This window comes from Trematomus bernacchii, unplaced genomic scaffold (genome assembly GCF_902827165.1).
Source record: "Trematomus bernacchii unplaced genomic scaffold, fTreBer1.1, whole genome shotgun sequence".
NCBI lineage: Eukaryota > Metazoa > Chordata > Actinopteri > Perciformes > Nototheniidae > Trematomus > Trematomus bernacchii.
Genome location: NW_022987673.1, coordinates 285,963 through 297,451, shown reverse-complemented (window position 1 = coordinate 297,451; position 11,489 = coordinate 285,963). Strand labels below are relative to the sequence as shown.

At 40.2% G+C, this 11,489-nt stretch overlaps 1 protein-coding gene across 1 annotated transcript; it reads right to left on the bottom strand.

Moving 5' to 3' along the window:
- Positions 1-964: 964 nt before the first annotated feature.
- zgc:56699 (uncharacterized protein LOC405758 homolog) lies at positions 965-11,482 on the bottom strand. Its single transcript, XM_034136121.1, has 7 exons — positions 11,405-11,482; positions 10,211-10,328; positions 9,798-9,907; positions 5,718-5,844; positions 4,812-4,895; positions 2,757-2,814; positions 965-1,264 (listed from the first exon to the last, which is right to left on the bottom strand). The coding sequence occupies exons 2-7, from the start codon at positions 10,299-10,301 to the stop codon at positions 1,189-1,191; spliced, it is 546 nt and encodes a 181-aa protein (XP_033992012.1). The 5' UTR covers positions 10,302-10,328; positions 11,405-11,482; the 3' UTR covers positions 965-1,188.
- Positions 11,483-11,489: the final 7 nt, after the last annotated feature.

The window sequence follows — 11,489 nt, the reverse complement described above, 5'->3', positions numbered from 1 at the left end:
AAAGAGAGAGGGTTTCATTTTCTGACGCTGCGTGAGTTCCCCGACACACATGTTTATGTATAAAAGACAAGTGCATTTTGCATGATAGGTCCCCTTTAATATATATTTCTTTTTTTGGCATATTTGTAAAGCATTTTTTACATAATTTTTCAAAAAAAATTTCCTTGAATACAATACTTATTGTTTTTCAAATTGTATTACATTTTCTTCTATTCTGTAATTTTTTATTTTTAGTTCTGTGTACTCTTTAATTTCCTGCCTTATCTGACATTTACTTTTGCAGAGTTCATCAAATGTACAATATTTGATTGTTTACATATTCCTTATAGTTTCATTTTTCAAATGTTTTCTTTAATTCTATATATTTGTCCATATTTTATTGTATTTTTCATCAACTCCATATTTGTTTCTAGGTCAAACTTTTAAGGTATTTTAATGTTATTTTCCAATACTTGCTTTAGTTGTCTATATTTTCCTGACTATATTGAAGTAACATGTTCAATGCACTTGTTAGGTTATTTTATTTTTAAAGCATATTATTCTACTGAAACGGCCCTCTTGTTCTTTCAAAGCAACAGAGATGTCTTCAGTGTTTGAGTTGATGAGTGCTGCCCCCCAGTGGCCGCTCGGTGACACTTCATGTTGAAAAATGCTCTATATTGTAAATTCTGACTTTAAAAACAGCAAATTAATTATAAATTGTGAATTAGGAACATATGCATGTATACGTGTGGCGCCTACATGCTTTACTATATTACATTAAATGTTCTGTTAACCAGTCCTGCCGTGCACACAGCGTGCAAAATGTGTGTTTCCAAATGTGTTTAACGTACTACTTTATTCTTTCTACTCAGGATAAACATTTGGGTCTTGTTTTAATTATTTTCTTCATTTTAAAGCATATATTTCATGTTTTGATTATATGTTTTAGTAAAACAATTCCGTCGTGCAGAAAAACATGCAATTCATTAATGAAGACGTTCATAACTAAAGCACCTTTTAATAAAAACAAGCACACAGAATACAACACACCAACACCCGTAACTCAAAAACAAGATTAAAGGCCATCAGTTTCCTCAGCGAGTGCCGATTTAAAACTTTAAATGGGGTTAAGGTTAAGGACATGCCAAGAACACATTCTAAAAGAAATATTAATGCATGAGTGTTGTTTTGTTTTGTTCACACGATTTACAACTCGGCCCAGGGCAGCGTGTTGGGGGTCCTGAAGCTCGGACCCAGGTTGTTGGTCGGCTTCATCTCAAATCTGCAGAGACACACAAAGAACGTACGAAAACATAAATACATGCTGTTTGGGAAATACTGAAGCACTCTTTCAAGGAGGTGCACATGATAACGAAAGTGTATAAGATAGAACAACCCAGTCTCACAGCATTTCGAGTTAAGGCCCGGACACACCAAGCTGACACCAAAGAACCCGACGGACACGACTGTTGTGTCGCCTCGCGTCTCTGCGTCTTGGCCATGTGTCGCACTGGAACACACCGCAAAGACTTCAGCCGACGGCCAAGTAGCACGTACGAACTGCGCATGCGTGAGTGGCAATAACTCTCCTTACCAGCAGGCGGCGGTAGTGTGTATTCGTCATTCAAAAGAGGCAACCGGAAGATAGACTGCGTGATACACCGAGAGAAGAAGAACAGACTGCGAGATATAAACAAACGACAAATAGCGTGCGTTCCATTTTCACTCTCGTCCATCACAGACTGTTTCACATAACGACTTATAATCGAAAACGTGTTTAGTGCGGTACTGGAAAATGAAAAATAATAGCCGTCTGTGTGCGCCTTCTTCACTTCCGTTTCGCTTCTCATGCTCTGATTTGTTAGCTGAACAGCCAATCAGAGTGATTTCTTTTGCTGACAGCCGACAGGTGTCTGCACGGCCGAAAAGACACGACGGGGTGGGACACACCAATCCGAGTAGGGCGACAGGACGCTGTGTGTCAGGACCTTTATATAGTCACGACACTTTTTCCGTGCCACACAGAACGATTTTAAAAGCAATGTATTTCTATTGGTAGTATGTTTCGTGCCGGCAACACGTCTTTTTGTCCGGTCGGGTCTTGGAAGACCAGAAGCTGTGTGCGCTTCATAAAAACATGTTCTTACTCAATATCAAGCCACGATTATTGTTTTTATTTTAAATTGTATAATGTCGGACTTTTTTTGCCGTCCGTGAGGAAAATAAATGTTCTTTTATTAAAATCAAAAAGTCCTGAATTCTTGGGGATTTTGCTTCGAAAGCGACGATTTCTTCTACGCTTGACCGCTTTTGTTTGCAAGTTCCTTAAAATTGTTGCTCAAAACGATGCATAATGTGATTTTTTTTAAAGTTGTACTATCATCCCGTTGAAGCTCAAACACTCGTTGGTATTTTCTGGTAATTTATGGCTCTGTAAAATCAGGGTTTCCTACATTTTAGGGCAAGTTAGATTAAATAATGTCGTCCAATCAGGACCTACGTTAGTGCATTTTTAAAGATGTTACAACGCAATGTCAGAACACAAACTCATTCAAATCTACTTGCCATGTTTTAGGAATTAACACATGTTAACGTTACTAAAAAATAAAGGTGAATTAGGAGAAAAAGACCGTCTCCAGGCAGGAACATCTGTCCTTTGGGAAATGATGACGTGTCTCTTTTCTCAGTAAATGTTGACTTTCCAAACCCTGACAAAGTAACCAATGAGAGACAGAAGACACTGTGCAGCATTGAAGTTGAATCAGAGCACTTACTGATGATCCATCACCGTGTTCACCCCCCACACAAATGGAGGCGCTGCGTCATCAGCCTCTGCAAGAAACAAAGAAAATAAAACCGTGTTACCTTCACAGACAAATGTTCAGAGTGTGCACGGGGAGAGAGATCAGGTTACATACTGCATCTCAAGCCCTGAGTGTCACTTTAAAAACACACACGCATGTTTCATAAGAAGCAGACGCCTGCAGGGGCACGGGAAGGGGGCTATAATAATTATATATTATTATTCAAATGATAATTTTAAACTATATAATCAATTATTTAGCTTCAGGGAAGAAAGTGTTTTGTTAGTCGGCTACTTTTAACGTGACGCACAACACAAGTGACGAGTAACCGACACGGCGCAAACGCGTATCTCGGGATTCTTTCTCACTAAAAACGCTAAAAAGATTGAAATAGAAGATGCAGGCCATTTGTCTACCACCCCCCCCAACGAGCACCAGCCTCCCAGCAGCAGCACGGACAAGTACTACCAACAAGTATTGCTGCTGCCGCCGTGCAGAGTGTGTAATATGTAGCCAGGTATTAGCAAAGCCTTGATCGCCCACTTCAATGACTGGAAATTACACATTGTTGGTCAAATCATATTTTACATCTTTGTAGTGTGTGAGCTCGCGCCTTAGTGCCCGTAATAGCGTGCACTGGAGTCCGTTGTTTTGCCACTGTGTGTGTGTGTGTGTGTGGTTTTGCTCGGTGTATGTCAACGTCAAACCCCCCCCCCCGTGGGTAATTAGCACATCTGACAGCACCTCAGCACCCCCACTCAAAACACCTTCCTCTGGGCGCCTGCAACATTTATACAAAAAAGAAAATCTACTATTTTGCAGATTAGTCTAATTAATAAAGTACAAAACTCTCTGGATTACTAGACTTAAACTCACAATGTACATTTTACACTGACATTTCATTTCACATTCCATTCCTCACACACTTAATGTATATATATATATATATATATATATATATATATATATATATATATATATATATATATATATATATATATATATATGTATATATAATATCCTGCTTTATATATTTTGTTTACTGTAAATTGCTATTTCAACTTTTTTTTATTGCCGTTTTATTTCTATTTTGAGATGTTTAAATGTCTTAAAGTCTCTCGTGTGCAATGCCTTGTCTTTTTAAGCTGCTGCAACGCAAACATTTCCCCAATTGGGATCAATAAAGTACATCTGATCTATTTGTTGTGTTTGGTGTATTCCAACTTATTTCATATTGTGCTTTCTATCAATAGATATCTTAGTCATAATCTATTTAAACGCTTAATTGTCTCACGTAATTAGGACTTAGGAGTTTTTCAGTCTGTGGCTGTACATGAGAGGAACACCTACGTCACTTCGGGGCGAAAATGACGGCCCCGCCCACTTTTGGTGGAAAACAACGCTGTCATTTGAATGGCGGTCAATACAAAATCTGAAGTCTTTGTCAATCTGATCAGAAATGTTTGAAAACCGTGGATTCTCTGATCTTCAGAGAGCCCGGTCACGACGGCCAGTCAGGCAAACTATTACATTAACTCATTGGAAATCGACGATCGGGCTCGATATATGGTTAAAATTCAAATCAGTAGGCGAGGCTGTAATCTCTCCAGCTGTTACTCTCATGAGCGAGGCGGGAAATAATTGTGTTATCATGCCAACAAGCAGCTGTGTCATTTATTGCACCTCAAACTTTAAAACAAATCCAGAGTTCAGTGTTTCTGAACTTCCTCTAAGAAGAAAGGACAGTAACAGAAGAGCTCTGTGGTTTCAGGCTCGACCGCCGTTCAAATGACAGCTTTGCTTTCCCCCAAAAAGTGGGCGGGGCCGCACTTTTTGCCCGGAAGTGACGCATGTGTTACTCCCATGTATAAGTATGTTTTTTTTGTCCTATCGGTATGTACAGCACTTTGGTCAACTCTGTTGTTTTTAAATGTGCTGTATAAATAAAGTTGGATCTGAAGCTCATGATATTAAATCTGGGAGAATAACAAGCATTTAAAGCATTCTTATATAACGGTTTGTTACCATCGTCCCAGTCCTCGGACATGTCGGGGTTGACCCAGATGCTGACGGGGACCTGCAGGGGGATCGGTCCGTTGGTGCTGCCGCCTGCAAACAGAGCACAATGTACTGAACGTCCTCTTCCAACATGAGAGTAACATGATAACAAAGGTATCCCAACTGTAGCTGTGAACATGACAGGATGTCTGATTACCTAGAAGAGCATCAGGACTGTTTGAGGCATATGATAGCTATGTGATTAACATGATGATTCAGCCTCTATGGAGATAGACATATGACAAGCATGATCATTTCTGACGTGGAGCTAATCTGAAGTAAACATTGAATACTGCTTTCTATTCCTCCATCTTGTGACTGTGTAACTCCCTCTCTTGGATATCAGCATGTGAAGGACACTGTTCAGGAACTAGCTGATGCTCTGTATGTGATGACTACTTCCATTCTGGAGAGGATCACAGATACATGGATCCTGAGATTGAAGCTCAAGCCGGGGACCAGTGATTATTAACATTTTGAAGTATTCAGAAAAAGTCAGAATTTTGAGAAAAAGTCCGAATTTTGAGAAAAAGTCCGAATTTTGCGATTTGAGAGAAAAAGTCCGAATTTTGCAAAAAAGTCAAATCTTTTGAGATTTTTGTGAAAAAGTCAAATGTTTTGAGATTTTTGCAAAAAGTCAAATTTTTTGAGATTTTTTTGAAAAAGTCATTTTTTGAGAAAAGTCAGCATTTTTTAGATTTGTGTGTAAAAGTCAGATTTTTGAGATTTTGAGAAAAAGTCAGATTTTTTTAGATTTTTTAGATTTTGACTACTTCCATTCTGGAGAGGATCACAAACACATGGATCCTGAGACTGAAGCTCAAGCCGGGGACCAGTTTCTCTAACAGAGCCGGTATAAAGGAGATGTCTCACGGTCTTCAGTGTCCACAGAGATGCGGTCCTCGCAGGTCTCCGTGTGGGACATCAGCTGGTTCTGAGGCACCAGGTGACGAGCGTTGTACGGACACGTCTTCAACTCGCTCGCCAGCTTCGGGTGGTTCTACATCAGCCAGAGACAAAAGGAGATGCTGCTGTAATGGAGGTGTTTACAATTTACATACAAAGCTTTAAAATGTCGTTATATCTTAGAACCAAAGAGCTCAATGTTGGGGTCGTGCTTCGGTACTCTTATCGGTTCTTTTGGAGAAACAAATAAGGTAAACTAACCTTGCTTTTTATTTAAATTAAATACATAATATTTCACATCAAAAGAAACAACAATGTTTAAACAAATCATATTAAATAATCTGATGACAGAACTGTAAACAGAATAGCTGAAACTTTAACAAAATAAATAACTCAGTTCCCTCTAATCATTAGCCCATGTTTGTATCATTGAGTTAGCTCCGTGTGTTGCTGCTAGCATACATAATACCTGACGTGGAAACATTACTCGTGGATGGGGCTACAGAGCTACTAGAGAGACAGTCGGTGCATTCCTCCGTCTGGATGTGGTGCACTTTTGCTAAATGTTTAGACAAATTGCTCGTGTTACCACCCTTACATGCTAAACCAGGGGTCTCCAACCTTTTTCTAACCGGGAGCTACTTTTGAAAAAAGAAAGTGGCCAAGAGCTACTCATGTTATTTTATATAGATTTCAGTGCACATATCACATTCGTGACTCAAGAGCAGAAACATTAACATTAACATTAACATGAATAAACTTGACTTTCTCATGAAGAGAAAAAAAGACAAATAATCACCATGCAATACTGAGTTCTGCTTTAACATCAATAACTACAGTACACAGTTTTACAGATAAGAGTGCAACGTTCCTAATTGTAATAACATTTCTAGCTCTATAATTTAAATTATTTCAAGCATTTCACAAATTAGTTTCACATGTAAAAGGGGAATATGGCTTGTGCTTTTCTCAACTTGCATCAAGCAAACATATGTCTTCAAACATTCAGTCTGTCACTGCATTGTTGTCTTTCTCCTGACTCAGCTAATGTGACACCTGGCACTGCATAGCATCCACCAGAGCACTGTACTGGGGAGTGTATCCTGACAAATTCACTCTGATTGAGTCATTGAGGTGTTCATCAGTAAGTCTTGTCCTGAATTTGGATTTGATAAAGTTCATATCAGAGAATGCTGATTCACAGCGATATGTTGACCCAAATAAGCAGGACAGTTTCAGTGCAGCAGTTTGAATGTTTTTGAATTTCTCTGGGTCCAATAGCTTCCAGAAATCTTCGTCCATCTGATGTGCTTTCAGCCGAATGTCATTCTGGAGATTGATTATCTCCAGCTCCAACTCTGAAGCACTGAGACTGAAAAGGCTGGCCAGTTGCTCAGACATGTCAGTAACATCCACGATGTTGAATGGGTTAGCAAGGAAACTTGCACAGGGCTCAAGCTGCTTAAAGTCAAGAAACCTGTCCTCAAATTCCTGCCCAAGCTTAGTTAAGCAGTCACAGTACTTTGACAAGTCAAGAAAGCCAGCAGCAGCTTCATTCTCCTGCAGTACTTTTTGAACAGAGGGGAAATGATGCAATTTCTTTCCCTTTACTTGCTGGAGATATAGACACAGATTTGCTTTAAAGGCCTTTACAGCACTAATCATGTCACATACTGTTTTGCCATTGCCTTGTAGCTGGAGGTTAAGCTGGTTTAATTTTCCTGTCAGATCAGTCAAAAAGGCCAGGTCAAGTACCCAACCAGCATCAGATAAGATGGAAGTGTCCTCCCCTCTCTCTTCCATGAAGAGCTTTACCTCATTCAGCAAGGAGAGGAAGCGCTGTAGGATTTTCCCTCTACTCAACCACCTCACCTCAGCATGGAGAAGGAGATCTCCATATTCAGCTGACATTTCCTCAAGAAAAACTTTGAAGCTCCTGTGTTGTTTTGCCTTCGCTCGTATAGAGTTTATTATTTTTATCACAGGTTTCATGACATGATTGAAGTCCATAACTTTGGCACAAAGTGCTTCTTGGTGAATGATGCAATGGTAACTCAGGAAACGTGGGAAATATGGATCTGACTTACAATTTGCGATAAAACCGTTGTGGCGACCTCTCATAGCCGGGGCTCCATCAGTTGTTATGGATACAAGCTTCTCCATTTGCACGCCTTTGTTTATGAAATAATTCTTAATAGAATTATACACGTCCACACCTCTTGTTGTGGTTTTGAGTGGAAGCAGTGTCAGAAATTCCTCTTTCGCCGTAAAATCCTCAAACACCATCCGGATAAACACAGACAGCTGAGCTGTGTCGCTCGCATCCACCGACTCGTCGCACTGTATGGAGAACCACTTGCACCTGACCATGTCCCGCTCCAACTGTTCCATGGCATCCACTGACAGCGCCGACACTCTCCTCGCCACAGTGTTGGGTCCCAGTTGCACATCATCAATGGCAGACATTATCTCCGACTTGCTCTTGTGGTCTCTGAACAAAGTCTCTGCCATAACAGACATCGCTCCCTTAAGAACACCGCCATCAGTGAAAGCTTGTTTGTTCTTTGCCAAATACTGAGCGACTCGGAACGATGCTTCTGTAGCTAGGCTAGCTTTCTTGGCAGGCTTCGTGAACAATGACTGCTGCCTTTGTAGCGTAGCTTTTAATTGTTGTACCTTCTCAACGCGAAGGCAACTGCCGGCGGGATACTCCTTTGAAAAGTTTTCGTGAAGTTTTGTGAAGTGCCGCTCCACATTTCCCTTCTTCCCCACCGCAACACTCGAGCCACAAATTAAACACACACACTTGTCTTTGATGCTCGTAAATAAAAATTCATGTTCCCACTCGTCATGAAAGTAGTATATTTTAGATTTCTTCTTTGACGGACCTTCCTCAGTTGTCATGACTGCATCTTACATCTCTTTTTCTCTATTTTTCTTACTCTCAAAATATACTACATAAATAAATATGTCTCAACATGTCAACTGCACTTTAGCGCCCTCTGGTGAGCTACTCGGAAAACCTCCGCGAGCTACTGGTAGCTCGCGATCGACGTGTTGGCGACCCCTGTGCTAAACTCTTATTGCACTTTAGGCAACGAGCGAGACGGGTAAAGTTTAACCACACCTCAGAGGTCTCTCCGCCATCTCCTCCGTGTGTGTGTGTTGCATGTAGCAGCTGCGTGTGTGTAAACTGCCCCGCCCCCTCGCACACAGACGGGGGAGAGATATCTCTCACCTGGATTGGAAAGATCGAAAATAATCATAGACGCATTTAGCAGTCTGTTTGCGTATTAGAAACGGAGTTGGCGACACTAAAACTGCAATATAATGTTTGTGTCGCAATAATACACATGACGTATTTTTTACATGTCTCCAGTAGCGATAAATAGACCGATAACGTGGGAGCTTAACGGTACCACGGTCTTTGATAATTCAGCCCCGGGGCCCGTTGATACCGGGGCGCGGTACCCATCCCGTGGTAAACCTCTGACTGGTTTCTTCCCATTATATCTTTCCACGTCTGCACATTGTACACATGTTAAACAGAAGGGAGCGCGTGCTGCGGCTCTCCGGTTCTTTCTGTACGTGAAGAAATATGGTTTTTACTTTACTTCCCTCTCATGTCATGCATGTCATTCCCACAGAAGTATAGAGGTGATCGAACAGAACGATGCTTTATGGGGATCTAGATTGTTTAGAGATATGAAATAACTTGTATATCGAACAAGAAATGTTACGGTAAAAACCAATCTATAGTTCCATGTTCCTAGTTTTTGGGGCGTGCAGCTACCTTCACATACATGTTATCAAATGTTTTGATTAGGTTTTAAAAAGCAGCTTAAGTTTAGATCAGAGCTAAATGCAGATTTTCTAAAAAAAACAGCAACACCCGTTATACATCAAAATACCAGAAAAGGTGCTTTATGTTGATTTATCTCATATGAAAATAAAGGATTTTTTACCATATCACCCGTCTTTACTTTAGATAAAGAGTTCCTACACGTCCACTTTAATGTAAATATATAGCGTGCTGCTGTCACTCACCTTCCTGCACTTTATCAGGTGGTACGGGAAGCGGCAGACCCGGATCAGGTGGTTCTTATCGAAGGGACACTGCAGGAGGAAGTCCGGATCCAGGTGTGCTTCTTTGCCAACTTTAAAATAAGATTAGATTAGATAAAATGGACCTTTGTTAATCCCTGTGGGGAAATTCAACAGTTTAAAAGCAACAGGGTGAGGGTGAAAAACAGGACGATTCACACAGATTAGTAGCAAGTAACTTTTTAAATAAGAAATTAATTAAATGAACATGTATACATATTTGGGTCGTATATACATATTAGATATATTTACATGTATGTGTGGCGGTAAAAAGCCATTGAAAGTGTTGCTTTGTCTTAAACCTGATTCCATAAATTAGGATGATGAAATGTGTAAAAAAATAGGTTTAGTTTTACTCATTTCCTCGTCCTCCTCCAGCACTGCCCTCTCAGCAGCAGCCGTCCTGCACGGGTCGATCGTGGATCCGAATCTGAAGGAGGTCGCCATCTTCAGCTGAGATTCACCGGACAGCAGCTGGTCAAACGGGATCGAAAGAAAACACTCTGAGAAGAAAGCACGGACAGGTTTCTTCTTCTTCCAATTGTTTTATGGCAGTTGTCAAACAACTGACAGCTTGCTGCTTCTTGCTGCTTCAGGCTGCTTCTTCTTCTTTAACGGCAGCTGGCAAACAGCTATAAGGTGCACTGACAGGTTTCTAGATGCACATGTAGCTTTTAAAAGATGTAGGACACATGACAACCAATCAGATCAGGGCTCTGCTCCACAGGTGTTCCTAATCATCCATCACCTGATTGCCTGCAGGTGGTGGTGTACTTGATTACTACACCCACAAAACACACACACTTGATAGCAAGACTTCAATGCTAAATCACACAGGAGGATCATTGTGTCTATTTATTAGCAGGTATGGTGTTTATATTGGTTATTTAGCTTGATCTAGAGCCACTGTTACTTCAGTTAAACACCATCATATGTTTAGGCTAATACGATTCCCTTCCTTTTCAAAATACCTATGATTTATACATCTTTTCTGAGGTTTCTGTGTAATTTATTGGATGCACTTGTGTGTAGAAATTGAGTAACTGAGAGTCGTTTTTGTACTGTTTGGCATGAGAGTAGAATTTTTACTTTTCGACCCCTAACCCACAGGTTTAATGATAGATTCTGACTAAGTTAAGTAACATACTTGATATCGTATTGACTAAAAAAATCACGGTAAAACCTTTATATATACGGTCTATGGGTAAAACCCGATACTAGGGGTTTTGAAGCTAGCAGCTAACTTCACATACATGTTAAGAGTATTCATCTGGTGGCTATATTTTCAGACAGTTTAATCGTAGCAAAAGGCACATTTCTTAAAAATAAACATGAATAAAAAAGCAATAATCAAACTTTCCTGCTAAATTGCGCATGCGTTATTGTTAGCTATTAGCTCCGCCTGCTAGTCAAAACTCGAAACTTTGAAATGAAGCAGATAATTAAAAGTTTTAAACTGCGACATCAACTCAATATCAGTTCAAATGTGTTTTGAATACAGTCTGTTTAAAAATTAAGAGTTGCCAAGTAAGAAATAAACATTTACGGACCTTTTTTTGTTGAGAGATGTTCCGAGGAGCGCCGATCAAATACCGGAAGTGAATAAATACCGGGGCTGGTGTCGTATTACACCGA